The sequence below is a fragment of the Trichechus manatus genome, unplaced genomic scaffold (assembly GCF_000243295.1).
Source record: "Trichechus manatus latirostris isolate Lorelei unplaced genomic scaffold, TriManLat1.0 scaffold00128, whole genome shotgun sequence".
Lineage (NCBI taxonomy): Eukaryota > Metazoa > Chordata > Mammalia > Sirenia > Trichechidae > Trichechus > Trichechus manatus.
Window position 1 is genome coordinate 1,520,179 of NW_004444064.1, and position 16,605 is coordinate 1,536,783.

The 16,605-nt window shown below is 53.0% G+C and overlaps 1 protein-coding gene across 1 annotated transcript in view; it reads left to right on the forward strand.

The window, feature by feature from the left end:
* The window catches only part of OBSCN (obscurin, cytoskeletal calmodulin and titin-interacting RhoGEF), a 172,404-nt gene that overhangs the window by 102,555 nt on the left and 53,244 nt on the right, over positions 1-16,605 (forward strand). The window contains 12 exon segments of the mRNA XM_012557952.1: positions 1,526-2,390; positions 3,258-3,536; positions 10,797-10,875; positions 11,072-11,196; positions 11,541-11,738; positions 12,460-12,492; positions 12,873-12,971; positions 13,108-13,326; positions 13,820-13,892; positions 14,210-14,277; positions 15,698-15,820; positions 16,026-16,165. Of these exon segments, the coding sequence (XP_012413406.1) occupies positions 1,526-2,390; positions 3,258-3,536; positions 10,797-10,875; positions 11,072-11,196; positions 11,541-11,738; positions 12,460-12,492; positions 12,873-12,971; positions 13,108-13,326; positions 13,820-13,892; positions 14,210-14,277; positions 15,698-15,820; positions 16,026-16,165 (2,301 nt within the window).

Consider the following 16,605-nt stretch of genomic DNA (forward strand, 5'->3'; position numbering starts at 1 on the left):
CCCATTCACTACTTTATCCATCCATCCTCCATGGATTCACTCACCCACCCCCGAACTGCCATTCACCCTCACCTCCTGTGCACGTCTCTCCTCACTGCTTTTTCTCCTTTCTCCAGCCACCTACAGAATTACACATCCATCTCTTCATCTTCACCTTTTACCTGCCCTCCCTCCCATCCACTTTCCCCATCTGTCCACCTGCCTCCCCTCCTGTCCACCCCTGACTGTTCATCCACCTGTGTGCCGCTCTCCTGCCATCTGTTCACTCCCTCACCCATTCTTCACCCTCCATGTCCTTGAGCCTTCGTTCACTCATGCGTCTGTTCATCCAGCCACTCAGTGATTGTGGTGTTCACCTTTCTACTCACTGGTCTGTCCACCTGCTCACACACCCGTGCACCCATCTATCCCTTCACCTCTGTTCCTACCCTCCACCCTTTGCCCATCCATCCACTCATCCTCCATCTCCCCTCCCATTGCCTCTGTACTCACCGTACCCATTCAGCCATCTACCACTCATCTGTCTGTCCACTCCTCACCCTTCCTGTCTGTCTGTCCATGTACTCGCCGTGTCATCCCCTCTTTCACCCAGTCATCTGCTTAACCCCACCCCCAAGCCTGTCCATCTAGTCACCAAGCCCTTCCCCTACCCCCTCACCCTTCATCCACTGCTCTCCCCATCTGTCCACCCAACGTCCCCTCGTGCAGCCAGTGCCCAGCAGGTGCCCCTTACGTACCAGCCCTGTGCAGGGACAGAGGGGAGTTGGTAGCCGGCTTGGGATGTCACAGGCACGTTCAGTGTCTGCTGCATCGTCAGCCTTAGTAAATGGCTTTTGTACTCCACACGTAACTGCATTCTGAGCACGCCCACCCCCGTGCCACGTGCGCCTACAGGTTGGGACAAGTCGCCCAGGTGTTGAAACCTACCTCTGGCGTGGATGTCACTCAGCCATAACCGTGGTTTTGTAAAGGGTCAGAAGACACTTCTGCAGCTTCAGACACATGGGACCTGAGAGCTGAGTTTGGCACAGATCTCACCTAGTTTCCCCTGTGGCGTCTCAACTAGGGGATGTTGCGCATCCCCCAGCCGCGTGCCCACCCCTAGGACCCCCCCTTCCTCCCCAGGCTGCCTCTTTCATTTTCCCTCCATTCTGGCTGGTAGAACATTTTCCTGAAGAGCTGGAGCCGGGCTGTGTGTGGACGTCCGCACAGCCCCTGTCAGTCACCTCTCCTTTGGGTGTTGTGGGAAGTAGTTTCAGGCAGGGTGGGCTTGCTTGTTGTGCCAACAGGAGCACAGGTATCCTGGCTCAGTAAAGATACTGCCGTGACTGGGAGGTGGAGGCCGAGCGGTGTGCTAGGGTGGGCCTTAGGGCAGGAGAGCAACCCTGGGGCCGGCTCTGCCCCGTGTGTCCTTGGACCAGTCCTCTCCCCACTCCAGCCCTCAGTTCCCCTCCCTTCCATGAGGTGTGGGTGGGTGGTCCCTGAGCCCTGCCATCTCCTACCTGTTGGGCCCTATGTCACACAGGTCGTGGCCCCACCAGCCCCCTCTGGGGAGCCACAGAAGCTGCAGGAGCCACCGACCGCAGCACACCCACCACCAGGTGACCTGAGGGCTGAGGACTTGGGCGAGCCATCCATGGACGAGGCGGCCGTGAAGATCCAGGCGGCCTTTAAGGGCTACAAGGTCCGGAAGGAGATGAAGCAGCAGGAAGGGCCTGTGTTCAGCCGCACCTTTGGGGACACGGAGGCCCAGGTGGGAGACGTCCTGCGCCTGGAGTGTGTGGTGACCAGCAAGGCGGACGTGCAGGCCCACTGGCTGAGGGACGGCGTGGAGCTGGTGGATGGGCGGCACCACCACATCGACCAGCTCAGTGACGGCACCTGCTCTCTGCTGGTCACGGGCCTGGGCCGTGCGGATGCCGGCCGCTATACCTGTCAAGTGAGCAACAAGTTCGGTCATGCAGTCCACAGCGCCTGCGTGGTGGTCAGCAGGACGGAGAGCGAGACCGAGAGCTCGTCGGGGGGTGAGCTGGATGACGCCTTCCGCCGGGCCGCCCGGCGGCTGCACCGACTCTTCCGCACCAAGGGCCCAGCTGAGGTCTCAGATGAGGAGCTCTTCTTCAGTACGGAGGAGGGCAGCGTGGAGCCAGAGGAGCCCGGAGACTGGCAGACGTACCACGAGGATGAGCACTTTGTCTGCATCCGATTCGAGGCCCTTGCTGAGGCCCGTCAGGCTGCCTCCCGCTTCCAGGAGATGTTTGCCACCATGGGGATCGGGGTGGAGATCAACCTCGTGGAGCAAGGGCCCCGTGGGGTAGAGGTGCACATCGGCAAGGTGGCCCCCACGGCGGCTCCGGGGCCAGTGCCCAGCCTGCTGACCTCAGACACGGGTGAGTGCCGTCATCTGCGTGCCACCTTGGTGGGGGGTCTGGAGCTGGGGTCCAGAGGTGGGAGGGGGAGTAGCAGAATTACCCAGGAGTAACCTGGGCTTCAGCATCAGGCTGTTCGCAGAGGCAGCTCAGAGAGGAGGGAAAGGCCCGACTTTGGGGTTCCACAGACCTGAATTTAAATCTTAGCTCTGCCTGTGATTAGCTGTGTGCTTTTGGGCAAGTTGTTATCCTCCCTGAGCCTCATCTGTGAAGTCGGTATGTGAATAATCTTCTAGAGTTTTTTTGTTTTCTTTTTTAATGAGAGTTTGAGATGTAACAAATCTAAAAGGTAGGGTTCCACATGGTCCAGTCTGACGCCATTTCTCATTCAGAGAAAACATAGTCCAGCAGCTAAAAGTAAAGAGTCATTTCGTTATTTACTTGCATCTCCCTAGGAACATTGAAGGGGGCACAATTAATAACCCACAGCCTCAATTCTTGAAACTTCTTCTCATCCCTGAAGCCATTTTGGCTTCAAGTCCCTCACCTGCTTCCACTGGACTCTAAGCCCACACAGACTTTGCCCTTCCTTCACGTATCCTTTCTTCTCCACTGCTGGCCTTCTAGCTCATTTCTATCACAGTAGCTTGGGAACCAAGCTGGCAAAGACAGCATGCTCCGTAAAGAATGAGGAAGAGAGAGACACTTCGACAAACACTAAATTCTCTTTAGCTGTCAGGGTCTGAGAACACGCTCGCACGAACAGTTAGTGTATATGCATGTCTAGCCACCCAAATGGTGGTGCCACGTATGTATGTGGCGGCTGATTCGGGATTTGGTGCCGAGAAGGGTCCCACGAGTAACTCCTGCAACCCTGCCCTGCCCCAGCCCCGGTGTTCCTGACTGAGCTCCAGAACCAAGAGGTGCAGGATGGTTATCCCGTGAGCTTCGACTGCGTGGTGACGGGCCAGCCGGTGCCCAGCGTGCACTGGTTCAAGGACGGGAAGGTGCTGGAAGAGGATGACCACTACATGATCAATGACGACCAGCAGGGCGGCCACCAGCTCATCATCATGGCCGTGGTGCCAGCAGACACGGGTGTCTACCGCTGCCTGGCTGAGAACAGCCTGGGCGTCTCCTCCACCAAAGCTGAGCTCCGCGTGGACCGTGAGTGTTGGTCTTCAGGTTGGGTGGCTCCAGGATGGTCAGTGTGGGGATTGGGTGGTCTCCTGAGCTGGTCTGGGAAGGACAGTGCTAGGGTTGGGAGGCTATTGTATTATAGTTATGTGAGGTTGTAACATTGCAGGAAACTGTGAAGAGTATGTGGGATCTCTGTATTATTTCTTACAACGGCGTGCGAGTGTACAATTATCTCAAAATAAGAAGGAAAAAAAGCTTAAAAAACAGAAGTCAGTGTCTTAAATAAGAAAAAGATCTTACATATTTACTCATTAGGTCCCATTTTCAGTGCTCTTCATTCATTTGTGTGGCTCTAGCTTCTCATCTGGTATTATCTTCTTTCTGCCTGAAAGAGTCCTTTAACATTTCTCGTAGCGCAGATATGCAGGTGATGAATTCTTTCAGCTTTTGTGTGTCTGAAAACGTCTCTATTTTGTTTTTGGTTTTGCAAGATATTTTTGCTGGGACAATTTTTTTATTTCTACAGTTGGAAGGTGTTTCTCCATCATCTCTAGCTCGTATTGTTACCAATCAAAAATATGACATCATCCTTGTTTTTGTTCTTCTGTACGTGCAAAAAAAAAACCCAAACCCGTTGCCATCGAGTTGATCCTGACTCACAGCGACCCTACAGGACAGAGTAGAACTGCCCCATAGGGTTTCCAGAGAGCACCTGGTGGATTCCAACTGCTGACCTTTTGGTTGGCAGCTGTAGCTCTTAACCACTGCACCACCAGGGTTTCCTTCTCCGTACACAGCCTGTCTTGTTCTATATTTTTAAAAATTGAGATATAATTCTCATACCGTAAAATTCAGCATTCAAACAATGTACAATGCGGTGGTTTTTAGTATATTCACAAGGTTGTGCAATGATTACTGCTATCTAATTCCAGAACACTTTTATAGCTCCCTAAGGAAACTCCGTACCCATTCGCAGTCATTCCCCATTCCCTTCACCCTCCTTTCCCCTGGAAGCTACAAATCTGCTTTCTGACTTCATAGATTGGCCTTTTTTGGATATTTCATATAAGTGGAATCATACAATATGTGGTCTTTTGTGTCTGGCTTCTTACACAGTTTGCAGGTTCCATCCGTGTTGTATCATATTACCAGTAATATAATGATTATGACCGAATAATATTCTATTATATGGTTATGTCACATTTTGTTTATCGATTTATCAGATGTTGGACATTTGGGTTGTTTTGGCTGTTATGAATAATGCCGTTATGAACATTGTATACAAGTTTTTGTGTGAACTTCTGTTTTTAGTTGTCTTGGGTACATATTTAGGATTGAAATTGCTGTGTCATATGATAACTCTGTTTGACTTTTTAAGGAACCACCAAACTGTCTTCCACAATGACTGTACCATTTTACATTCCCACCAGCAATGTATGAGGGTTCCAGCTTCTCCACATCCATGCCAACACTTATTATCGGCCATCTCTTTTATATAGTCATTCCCCTTGTGGTTTTGATTTGCATTTCATTGTCGATGTTAGTTGCTGTTGAATCGATTCCAACTCATGGTGACCCCACGTGTTACAGAGTAGAACGGCTCCATAGGATTTTCTTGGCTGTAATCTAACGGAAGCAGATAGCCACACCTATCTTCCACAGTACTGCTGGGTGGATTTGAACCACCAACCTTTAGGTTAGCAGTCTGGTGCAAACCATTTGCATTGAGAATCTTTCCATGTGCTTGTCGGCCGTTTGTATGCCATCCTTGAAGAAATGTCTACTCGAATTCTTTGCCCATTTAAAAAATTAGGTGATTTTCTAAAAAAATTCATTTATTTTGTTGTTGATAATATATATAGCAAAACATACACCAGTTCAACAGTTTCTACATGTACCACTTAGTGACATTGATTATGTTCTTCGATTTGTACAACCATTCTCACCCTCCTTTTCTGAGTTTTTTCTCCCCCATTAACATAAATTCACTGCCCCCTGAGATTCCTATCTAATCTTTCAAGTTGCTATTGCCACTTTGATCCCATATAAATAGTTCTTAAAACAGCATAATGCTCAAGGCGGACATTTTTTGCTAGTTAAGCTAAACTATTGTTTGGTTTTAAGAAGACTTCGGGGGATATTTTTGGTTTAGGCTTAAAGATTATCTCAAGGCAATAGTTTGAGGGCTTCATCTAGCCCCCATGGCTCCAGAAAGTCTGGAGTCCATGAGAATTTGACATTCTGTTCTGCATTTTACCCTTTTTGATCAGGATTCTTCTATGGAATTTTTGGACAAAATGTTCAGTAAGGGTAGCTGGGCACCATCTAGTTCTTCTGGTCTTATGGCAGAGGAGGCAGTTGTTCACGGAGGTGATTAGCCACACATTCCGTATCCTCCTTCTATTCCTGTCTCTACTTTTTCCTCTGTTGCTCCAGGTGAATAGAGACCAATTGTTGTGCCTTGGGTGGCCACTTGGAAGCTTTCAAGACCCCAGGCACCACGCATCGAACTAGGAGGTAGAACGGAAGCACTGAACATGTTATGAGGCCAGTTAACTGGGGTGTCCTATAAAACCATGATCCTAAGCCTCCAAACCAAGAAACCCAATCCCATGAGGTTTTTGTTGTACATAAGCAGCCTCAGCTTCCTTTTTGTCCTTGTTGTAGATGTATCTGTCATACAACTTTTGCCAGTTCGACTTTTACAGGTGTACAATTTATTGAAAACAATTACAATAATCAGCTGTGTAACCCTACCTTTAATCAATGTGATGTTTCCATCATGATTACCCCCTCCTCCCACCCCGATAACCACTAACAAACTTTGTTCTCTATACGTTTTTCTTTTCTTGTCTTTTTATGTAAGTGAGGTCATACAGTATTTGTCCTTTTGTGATTGACTTATTTTACTCAGCATAATGTCTTCCAACTCCATTCATAGTGTGCCATGTATCAAGGCTTCATTTCTCCTACTGGCTGAGTAGTATTCCATTGTATGTATGTACCACATTTTCTTTATTCATTCATCTGTTAACTGGCACTTGGGTTGTTTTCACCTGTTGACTATTGTGAATAGTGCTGCAATGAACATTGGTGTACAAGTCTCTGTTTGAGTCTCTGCTTTCAAGTCTGTTGGGTATATACCTAGGAGTGGAATTGCTGGATCATATGGTAGTTTTATTTTTTGAGGAACTGCCACACTGTTTTCCACAGTGGATTTTGCATTCCCACCAGCGATAGAGAAGGGTTCCAATTTCCCTACGTCCTCGCCAACATTTGTTATTATTGTCTTAGCCATTCTAGTGGGAGTGAAATGGTATCTCATTGTGCTTTTGATTTGTATCTCTCTGGTGGCTGATGACACTGAGCATCTTTTCATGTGTTTGGTGGCCATTTGAATGTCCTCTTTGGTGAAATGTCTATTCAAGTCCTTTGCCTATTTTATGATTGAGTTATTTGTGTTTTTAAGTTGTTGAAGTTTTATACGTATTTTGGTTATTAGATTCTTGTCGGATACATGGTTTCCAAAGATAGTCTCCCAGTCAATAGCTTGTCTTTTTGCTTTTTGGGTGAAGTCTTTTGATGAACAAAAGTTTCTTTATTTATTTCGTCTTTTACCATTTGTGCTTTTGTTATTATATTAGATACTCCATTGTTGGAAAGAGCTCAGGCTACTAACCAAAAGGGCGGCAGTTCAAATCCACCAGCTGCTCCTTGGAAACCCTATGGGGCAGTTCTACTCTGTCCTATAGGGTAGCTAGGAGTTGGAATCGACTCTACAGCACACAACAACAATCCATTGTTAAAAGCTGGGCCTGACAGTGTTGCCCCTGCTTTTTCTGCTAAGAATTTTATGGTTTTAGTTTTTGCACAGTTAGCTTCTTAGTCCATTTTTTAAATTGTTTTGCGTGTGGTATGAGGTGTTGTTTTGTTTTTGAGTTGTAAGAATTCTTTATATATTCTGAATAGGCCCTTATCAGATACATGATTTCCAAATATTTTCTCCCTTTCGTGAGTTGTCTTTTTACTTTCTGGAGAGTGTCTTTTGATGCACAAAAGTTTTTAATTTTAATGGAGTCCAAGTTATCTACTTTTTCTTGGTTGGTTGTGCTTTAGTTGTCCTAAGAAACCGCTGCCTAATCCAAGGTCATGAAGATTTACACCTAAGCTAGAGCCCTGGTGGCTCAGTGGTTAAGAGCTCAGCTGCTAACCAAAAGGTTGACAGTTTGAATCCACCAGCCACGCCTTGGAAACCCAAGGGGGCAGTTCTGCTCTGTCCTGTAGGGTCGCTATGAGTCGGAATCAGCTCAACGGCAATGGGTTTTGGGTTTTTCTCTTCTAAGAATTTTAGAGTTTCAGCTCTTAACATTTAGGACTTTGATCCATCTTGAGTTAATTTTTGTATACAGAGTAGAACTCCAAAGACTGTTTTTTCCCACTGAATTGTCTTGATACCCTTGTCAGAAATCCATTGCCCTGAAGTGGTGAGGGTTTATTTCTGGACTCTCACTTCTTTTCCGCTGATCTGTGTGTTTATCCTAATGCCAGTACCACACTGTCTTAATTGCTGTAGCTTTGTAGTAACTTTTGATATCAGCGAGTGTGAGTATGACAACTTTATTCTTCTTTTTCAAAGTTGTTTTGGCTATTCTGGGTCTCTTGAATTTTCATATGAATTTTAGGACCAGCTTGTCAGTTTCTGCAAAAAAGGTCTCTGGACGTTTTTAAGATGTTTTTTTTTTTTACCACTGGTTTTGAGTAATATCATTATGATGTGTCTCTTTGTACTTTTCTTCATGCTCCTTGTACTTGAAGTTCACTGAGCTTCTTGGAACTTTGGGTTTATAATTTTCATTAAATTTGGAAAATTTGGGGCCGTAACTTAAAAAAATATTCTTTCTGCCCCCTTCCTCATTTGTATAGTAAGCCACTTGAAGTTGTCCCACAGTTCATTAATGTTCTTTTCACTTTCTAAAATTCTTTGTTCTCTCTGTGTTTAATTTTGAGAAGTCTGTATTGCTATGCCTTTACGTTCACTATTCTTTTCTTTTGCAATGTCTGATCGGCTGTTGGAGCCGCATTTGCACAGTGGTTAAGAGCTCTGCTGATAACCAGAGGGTTGGCAGCTCGAATCCACCAGCCGCTCCTTGGAAACCCTATTGGGGCAGTTCTGCTCTGTCCTATAGGGTCACTATGAGTTGGAATTGACTTGATGGCAGTGGGTTTTCAACGGGTTAATCTGCTGTTAATCCCATCTGTCATAGTTATCTAGTGCAGCTGTAACAGAAATCCCACAAGGACATGGCTTTAATGGACAGAAATTTATTTTCTCATAGTTTAGGTGGCTGGAAGTCCCAATTCAGGGCACCAGCTGTAGAGGAAGGCTATGTCTCTTTCGTGGCTCTGGGGGAAGGTCCTTGTCTCTTTTCAGCTTCTGTCCCTCAGTTCTTTGGTGATTTTCATCTGGCGTGGCATCTGTCTTCTCCCTTCTGTGCTTTCTTGCTTTCGTGCCTGATCGTCTCTGTTTATATCTCAAACGTGATTGGTTTAAGACACCCTACACTGATGGGCTAATTAACGTAACAGGAAGAAAACCGTGTTCGCAGATGGGATTACATCCACAGGTGTGGAGGTTAGGATTTACAACACGTATGTTCTGGGGACATGATTCAGTCCCTAACAGCATCCGTTGTATTTTTCACCTCTAGAAGTTCTACTTGAGTCTTTTTAATGTATATTCCATGTCTCTAAATTTTTTGAACATCTGGAATACAGTTCTAAAAACTATTGTAATGTCTTTTTCTGCCGATTCTAGCACCTGTGTGGTTCTGTGTTGGTTTTGATGGGTTAATTTTTATCCACAGCGTTGGTTGTGTTTTCGTCCTCTTTGGATGCCTTGGATGCCTGATGTTGTGAATTTTACCCTGTTTCGGGCTGGATGTTTTGCATTTGTATAAATCTTCTTGAACTTTTTTCTGGGATGTGGTTAAGTTACTTGGAAACAGCTTGATCCTTTCAAGTCTCACCTTTATAATTTACTAGGTGGCTCTGGAACAATGCTCAGTCTAGGGCTAATTATTCCCCCTCCTGAGGCTGAATACTGTACAAATACCCTATGAATTAGGAGTTTTTCCAGTCTTGTTGGTGGAAATAGGCAATCTGCCCGGTTGCGTGAGCTTCGGGCCATGATTCATCTAATCCTTTCGACGGTTCTTCCTCACGTACGTGGGCCGGTCATCACTCCACTGAACACTCGGGGTTTCTGTCTCTGGGCAGCTTTTCCTTCTCTGTCTATGAATTCTAGCTGCCCTTGTCTCCTGGGCTCTCAGTCCCGTTTCCTCAACTCAAGGAGTCTGTGGGCTCTGCCCCCGTTCTCCTCCTCCTTGGGCCTAGAAACCCAAGGCAAACTGGGGCCATCACAGGGCTCCCCTTGTTTGTTTCCTATCTCTACGGGAGCATTCTCCTTCATTTGCCTAATGTCCGGTATCTTGAAATCCATTGTTTTATGGGTTTTTTTTTTGGGGGGGGGTTGGTTGGTTTTGGGTTTTTCTGTTTAGTGTTTTGAGGAATTGCCACACTGCTTTTCACAATGGATGTTCCATTTTGCATTCCCATCAGCCGTGGATAAGGGTTCTGGTGGATAAGGTGGGAGGGTAAGCCTAGTCTCTGTTACTCCATCTTGGCTGGAAACAGAAGTCTCCAGCTATTGGTTTTGAGGCATATATTACGTCATACACACGTTTCCTTGTAGGACGGATTGAAAGGTGCTTCCAGTATCAGTGTCTGCTGCTAATGAAGGCTTGGAATCATGCAGTCTGTACAGTTTGTTGGGTCAAAGAATCTTACATTTAGTTAGCCAAAAACCAAACCAATTGCCATCGAGTCGATTCCCACTCATGGCGACCCCGTATGTCATGCCCGGAAACTCAGCTGGGGCTGGTACCAGCCTGAAGAAATGGCTGCAATGTAGCAGCTGTTTCCTCATGACTGCTTGACTAAAACCAAAAACCAAACCCAATGCTGTCGACTCAATTTCGACTCATAGCAACCCTACAGGACAGAGTAGAACTGCCCCATAGGGTTTCCAAGGAGCAGCTGGTGGATTTGAGCTGCTCACCTTTTGGTTAGGAGCCATAGCTCACTGTAGCTCTTAACCACTGCCCCACTTCTTGACTAGACAGGGTAAATTCTGGGGCTCTCAGGGAAGGCTGCATAGTCAGAACCTGTGATTGCTGAGGTGGCCTCCGGTGCAAAGGCCTTGTTCCAGCTCCACCCTTCCTTTCCCAGTGACAAGCACGGACTATGAAACTGCGGCTGATGCCACAGAGACCTCATCCTACTTCAGTGCTCAAGGCTACGTGTCCAGGTAGGGGGTTAAGCAGAGGGGGGGCAGTGCCCAGGGGACTGACTGCCCCCAGGGACGTGGTGGTACTTAGACTGAGAGAATCCAGAGCCTTCTACCAGGCAGTCTTCTGTCCCCTTGTCCGTCTGCTCAGCGCCCTGTCCGGCCCTGGAGCCCCTAGCTGTTCCGCTTCATGGCTGCACTTTTTCTCTTCTGGCAGCCGGGAACAAGAGGGCACGGAGTCGACTGCAGAGGAGGGGCAGCTGCCCCAGGTGGTGGAGGAGCTGAGAGACCTTCAGGTGGCCCCAGGCACACGCCTGGCCAAATTCCACCTCAAGGTGAAAGGTGAGGGGAGAGGGAGTGAGGGGCACCACGGAGGGGTGGAGGGCCTCCATCAGAGCAGCCCCCGTTCAGCCACAGTGGGGAGACAATCCCACCAGGGAGAGTCTGGCTGGCCCCAAAGCACTGCTTCCTCTCTGGGTGCTGTTCTGCACACACACCCCCAACAGGCCGGCACCTATCACGAGTGACATGGGGTCTCTGAGGGATCCCATCATGGTGACTTATCTTCCTCCACCATCTGGAGAACATAGTGCTCCAACCCGCCCCACCTGCACCTGGAGAGAGGCAGGGCCCCCTGCCCACTGGGCAGGTGGGCCTGTGCTACCATGCGCTCCCTGTGGCTCCAGGCTACCCAACACCTCACCTGTACTGGTTCAAGGACGGGCAGCCCCTGTCCACATCCGCCCGCATCCGCATGACCGACAAGAAGACAGTACACACCCTGGAGATCCTCTCGGTCACCAGGGAGGACGCCGGCCAGTACTCAGCCTACATCAGCAATGCCGTTGGGGCAGCCTACTCGTCTGCCCGGCTCCTGGTGCGAGGTGGGTGTCAGAGGGACAGGGCAGAGAGCAGTGCGGGCCCCGGACAGTGTCCAAGCCAGTGGACATCTGCTGCACACCCTGCCAAAGCCGACCTGGGGACCATGACCCCATAGTCACTCATCCTGCATGCCCCGGTGTCACAGACGGCCTGAAGGGACTGCGGGGGCGGGGGTCCAGGGCACGCTCACGGTTGGGGCCCTCATCCTGACTGTTCGGCAAGCCAGCCATGAAGTCAGCTCAGGGCAGGCTTCTCGGCTACGGTGGAACCATAAGGAAGGATCTGGTGGTAACTTGGGTGATCAAGGTCCACACTTCGTGAACACTGAACGTTAAATCCAAGTTTGTGGCAGACTCACTTGTGCCAAAACCGGGCCTCGCCTGGCACATCGGATGCCCTTCACGGCCTTCGTTTACACTGCTTGATGCCACCCCAATATTGGGTGCAGGAGCAGCATGTGCTGGTCACAGGGTGCGGCCTACCTCTGCTGGTGGGTAAGGAGGGCGCAGGTAAAACCTGCGTGGGTGTGGATTCCAGGACCCACCTGGTGCGGTCTCTGGTAAGGGATTATAGACTTACACCATCATGGGTGGGGCTTCCCTTGAGATCCCACCCACCATGGGCAGACGGAGACCTCTGCTGTCCTCTCACATGGCCCTGGGTGCAGGATGGAGGGTCGGGAGATGCATTCCTGCTGGGGGCCTAACTTCGGCTCTCTTCCAGGCCTGGATGAACCAGAAGAGAAGCCAGTGTCGGGTAAGACAGCCCCAGATGGGTCAGTGGTGTACCCCAGGCGCTGGGGCAGGCAGGGTGGGGCTGTGCCAGACTGGAGTGGACACTGACCGTCCTAGGCCTGGGGCTGGCCGCTGTGTGCACAGGGGCCAGGAGGGGCCAGATCGTCGGGCACCCCGGGGACTTGATTAGCTAGGAGGGGAGTGGAGGAATCTCCCAGGGCCAGCTGGGAGGAAGGAGAGCTGGGCATGGGCTGCAGAGGCCAGGTGGCTTCCCCGAGGTGGTGCAGGGGCCCTGGGATCCAGGGGTCATGCTGGGCAGGTGTGATGGGACTTGGAGCCACACACGGCCGGGAAGCAGGGCTCCTGGACAAGTGCCACTACCTGCCCCGATTTCCCATCCAGATGTGCAGGAGCAGCTGGTGCCACCCCGAATACTGGAGAGGTTCACCCCCAAAAAGGTGAAGAAGGGCTCCAGCATCACCTTCTCAGTGAAGGTGGAAGGTAGGGCCCCCAATAACAACCTCTCCCTGCCCCGCTGCACAGCCTCACCCCCCTGAGAGGGGCCAAGGTAGCCCCCGCCCCAGAGGCCCTGCTTCCCAGTGTCGATGTACCCACCTCCTGTCTGCACACCCCACAGGCTGCCCAGCCCCAGCCGTGCACTGGCTGCGGGAAGAGGCCGCTCAGGGCGTGCTGTGGATCGGGCCCGACACGCCGGGCTGCACGGTGGCCAGCTCTGGGCAGCAGCACAGCCTGGTCCTGCTAGATGTGGGCCAGCAGCACCAGGGCACCTACACCTGCATTGCCACCAACGCCGCGGGCCAGGCGCTCTGCTCTGCCAGCCTGCACGTCTCTGGCCGTGAGTGGGGCTGGGCCGGGGCCGGGGTTGCAGGTAGGAGCGGGGGTCGCGGGTGGCCCCAGGCCCCCACCCAGAGCCCTCGCCCCTTTTCCTCTCTCCCTCCCCGGGGCTTTCCGAGGCGGGCTGGCCTAGGAGCAGGGGAGGCCCCAGAACAGGTCAGAGCCCCCCTGCCTGGGGTGCGGTGCCCACCTGAGGGCCCCACATAGGCCCCTCCTGGGCACTCCTGTCACCCCGGAAGTCCCACTCCCAAGCGCCCCTGCGCCCGTCCGTGGGCTGGTGAGGTAGGGCAGGTACCTGCTCTTTGCCACCGTCTGCATGGCTGCAATGCCGGGGCACAGCCTGAGGCAGGCCGGCCCCCTCCTCAGGACTCTGGAGGACCCCTGGGTGACCCAGAACCCCCGGCAGGAGTCCAGGCTCAGAGTCTGAGCTCGGCGGGGCCCAGGACCTGGGGCGGGGCTGTCCTGATGGCTCACTGGTTCCGTTCTCCCGACAGTGCCCAAGGAATCCGGGGCGGTGGAGCAGCAGGGGGGTGCGAAGGAGGCACTCATCTCCACCTTCCTGCAGGGGTGAGTCGAGCCTGTGTGGCCAGGCAGGGACCAGGGCCAGGGAGGCAGACACCCTGCAGGTGGGAGTGGCGCTGCTGTACTGGGAACCCCCCCCTTTATAGACCGTGTGGTTGGGCCAGCCTCGTCCCTCTCTGTGCCTCAGTTTCCCCATCATAGAACGAGGCTTCCCCCAAGGCCCTTGCAGTGTGCAAGCCGCCTGGCTGGGCTTTGCTGGGCCCTTGCCCTCAGACCCTCTTTCTGTCAGAGCTCCTGCCTGTGGGCAGAGGTCAGGGCCATCCCAAGCCACTGGTGACACCACTGGCCCACCCCCCCTTTAGGACAGAAGCCGTCTCCACCCAGCTGTCGGAGTCCGTGGGATTCAGCGACCTGGCAGGGCAGAGGAAAGGTAGGGGCTGGGGGTGCATGTCTGGGAGAGTCGGCCTGCCTCAGAGGAGGCCGCCCACTGGCCGGCCGAGTCCCTGCCCTGGTCTGGCCTGACCCTGCTCGTGGGTGCTGAGTCTGACCTCTGGCTGGTGGCTGCAGCCCTGCTCTGCCCGGGCCTGGCCCCTTATGGGTGCGGAGTCTGAGCTCTGGCTGGTGGCTGCAGCCCTGCTCTGCCCGGGCCTGGCCCCTTATGGGTGCGGAGTCTGAGCTCTGGCTGGTGGCCGCAGCCCTGCTCTGCCCTGGCCTGGCCCCGCTCGTGGGTGCTGAGTCTGAGCTCTGGCTGGTGGCTGAGGCCCTGCCGGGCCTGGCCGTGGATCTGGGAGCTGTGGAGACAGCTCCGGGCTGGCTGACCGTGGCCCACAGCTCATATCTAGCAGATGATTGCTTTGTGAACGTGGGGGTGTATCTGGCCCTGCTGCGGGGGGTGGGAGGGATGACAGGGACAGTGGGGAGACCGGGCTGGCAGGGCCTTCCACCTGGTGGCATGGGGCTGGGCAGTGTGGGGCGGGGTGGTGGGAGAGGGGCCACTCCGTCTCCTGCTTCTCCTGCTCCCTCCACAGCTGCCTCCAAGCATCTTGGGGTGTCTTCTAACTTTATTTTTGGTGGAAAATGCTAAGTGAGGGGAGGATGTGGCGCCTCCCGTGTGCCTGTCCCCCACCCCGTGGCTATCACCGTATTCACACTTACTCTTCCTCACTTCCTGCCCCACCTGGGGCCAGTCGGAGGCACATCCCAGGCCTCTCAGTTCATCCCCAATCCGACCGCAGCAAAGAGCCCGCAGCCTGCCGTGGCCCCTGTCTCAGCTGACAGCAATTCCTCCCCCTGGCTGCTCAGGCTAAAGTGGGGGTGCCCATCTCGGCTCCCCCAGCGCTGCCTGCGGCCCTCAGTCCTCTTGCCTCTCCTTCAGAGCATGTCGTGGACTTGTCCCTTCTCCTGCCGTCTTGCTGAGACCCTGTGCCCGCCCTGGCCCCTCATCAACCTCTTCCAGGCCCACCCGCCATGGCTCCTGCAGCCCGCAGCCCCATCTGCAGGCTGCACGGCCTCCCACTCCCCGGGATCTGGCCCCCATCATGCTCCATCCCTCAACTCTGTCCTTGCCCCTCACTGGCTTCCTGCTGTCCCCCCTACCTGGACACGATGCCCCAGTATTCTTGGTCCTCCCCCATAGCCACCCGCAGCCAGTAAGGCCCCATCTGTGCCTCGCCTGCCCCCTTCCCTATCACCTCCATCTGGGAGCAGTTCTGTGCATGCACAGCCCCCCCCAGAATGGTGCACCGTGCGTTGGAGGTGGTGCAGTCTTGGGTGAGAACAGGGCCAGGCACAGGGTGCTCAGTCCATGTCGCTGGTGCGCGCCTGACTGCGTGGAGCTTTTGTGCCCCCAGGGGAACCGTCTGCAGCAGAGCAGGCTCGCGGCCACCTGTCCCTCGCCGAGGTCGGTACTGAGGAGTTCCTTGAGAAGCTCACCTCCCAGATCACGGAGATGGTGTCAGCCAAAATCACCCGGGGTAGGCAGGCCGATAGCTGTGCTGGTGCCCAGCGTCCATGTCCCGAAGGTCCTGACAGTGGGGTGGCTGTGATGGCGAGCCTGGGGGCTCCCCCCAGCTCCTGCCCTGGGGACCTGAACGTGTGGTGGGGGCCGTGGGCACGGGAGGCTGTCTGGCAGGGTCCCAGGCCCTTCCCTGGGTGTGACGTGTCCTTGTGCCCCTCCAGCCCGCCTGCAGGTGCCCGGAGGTGACAGTGACGAGGAGTCCAAGACTCCCTCCCCGTCACCCCGGCACGGCCGCTCACGGCCCTCCTCCAGTGTCCAGGAGTCCTCCTCGGAGTCGGAGGATGGTGACCCCCGTGGTGAGGTACGCGGCCCCCAGCCCCACGGGGTCGGGGCCCGGCTGTGGTGGCCCTTGGGGACCGAGGCGGGGAGAGAGCGGGCCCTGCTGAAGAGAAGGTGCAGAACCGTGAGGGGCGGGAGGAGGCGGGGCCCGAAAGGCCTGGAGGAGCAGCTGTGCGTCTTGGCTGGGTCCTGATGTTTTGAAGAAAGTGACTTTGGGCGGATTAGCTGAAACCGCCTCGGTGTTAGAGGTGGGTCAAGTAGACGCCACACAAGAGGATGTAATCCTTCTCCTGTGAAATGCCGCGAGGTTAGTAAATCCTCCGAAAAGAAACTGACTTAGCAGGTGCGTGGACCCGTTGTAGACGTCACCTCTGTGAGGGGTGTGCTCTGAGTGCAGTGAGTTCTGACACGTGAGCACACCTGTGCACCCAAGATCACACTCAGATACCCCCCGGGCTCCCT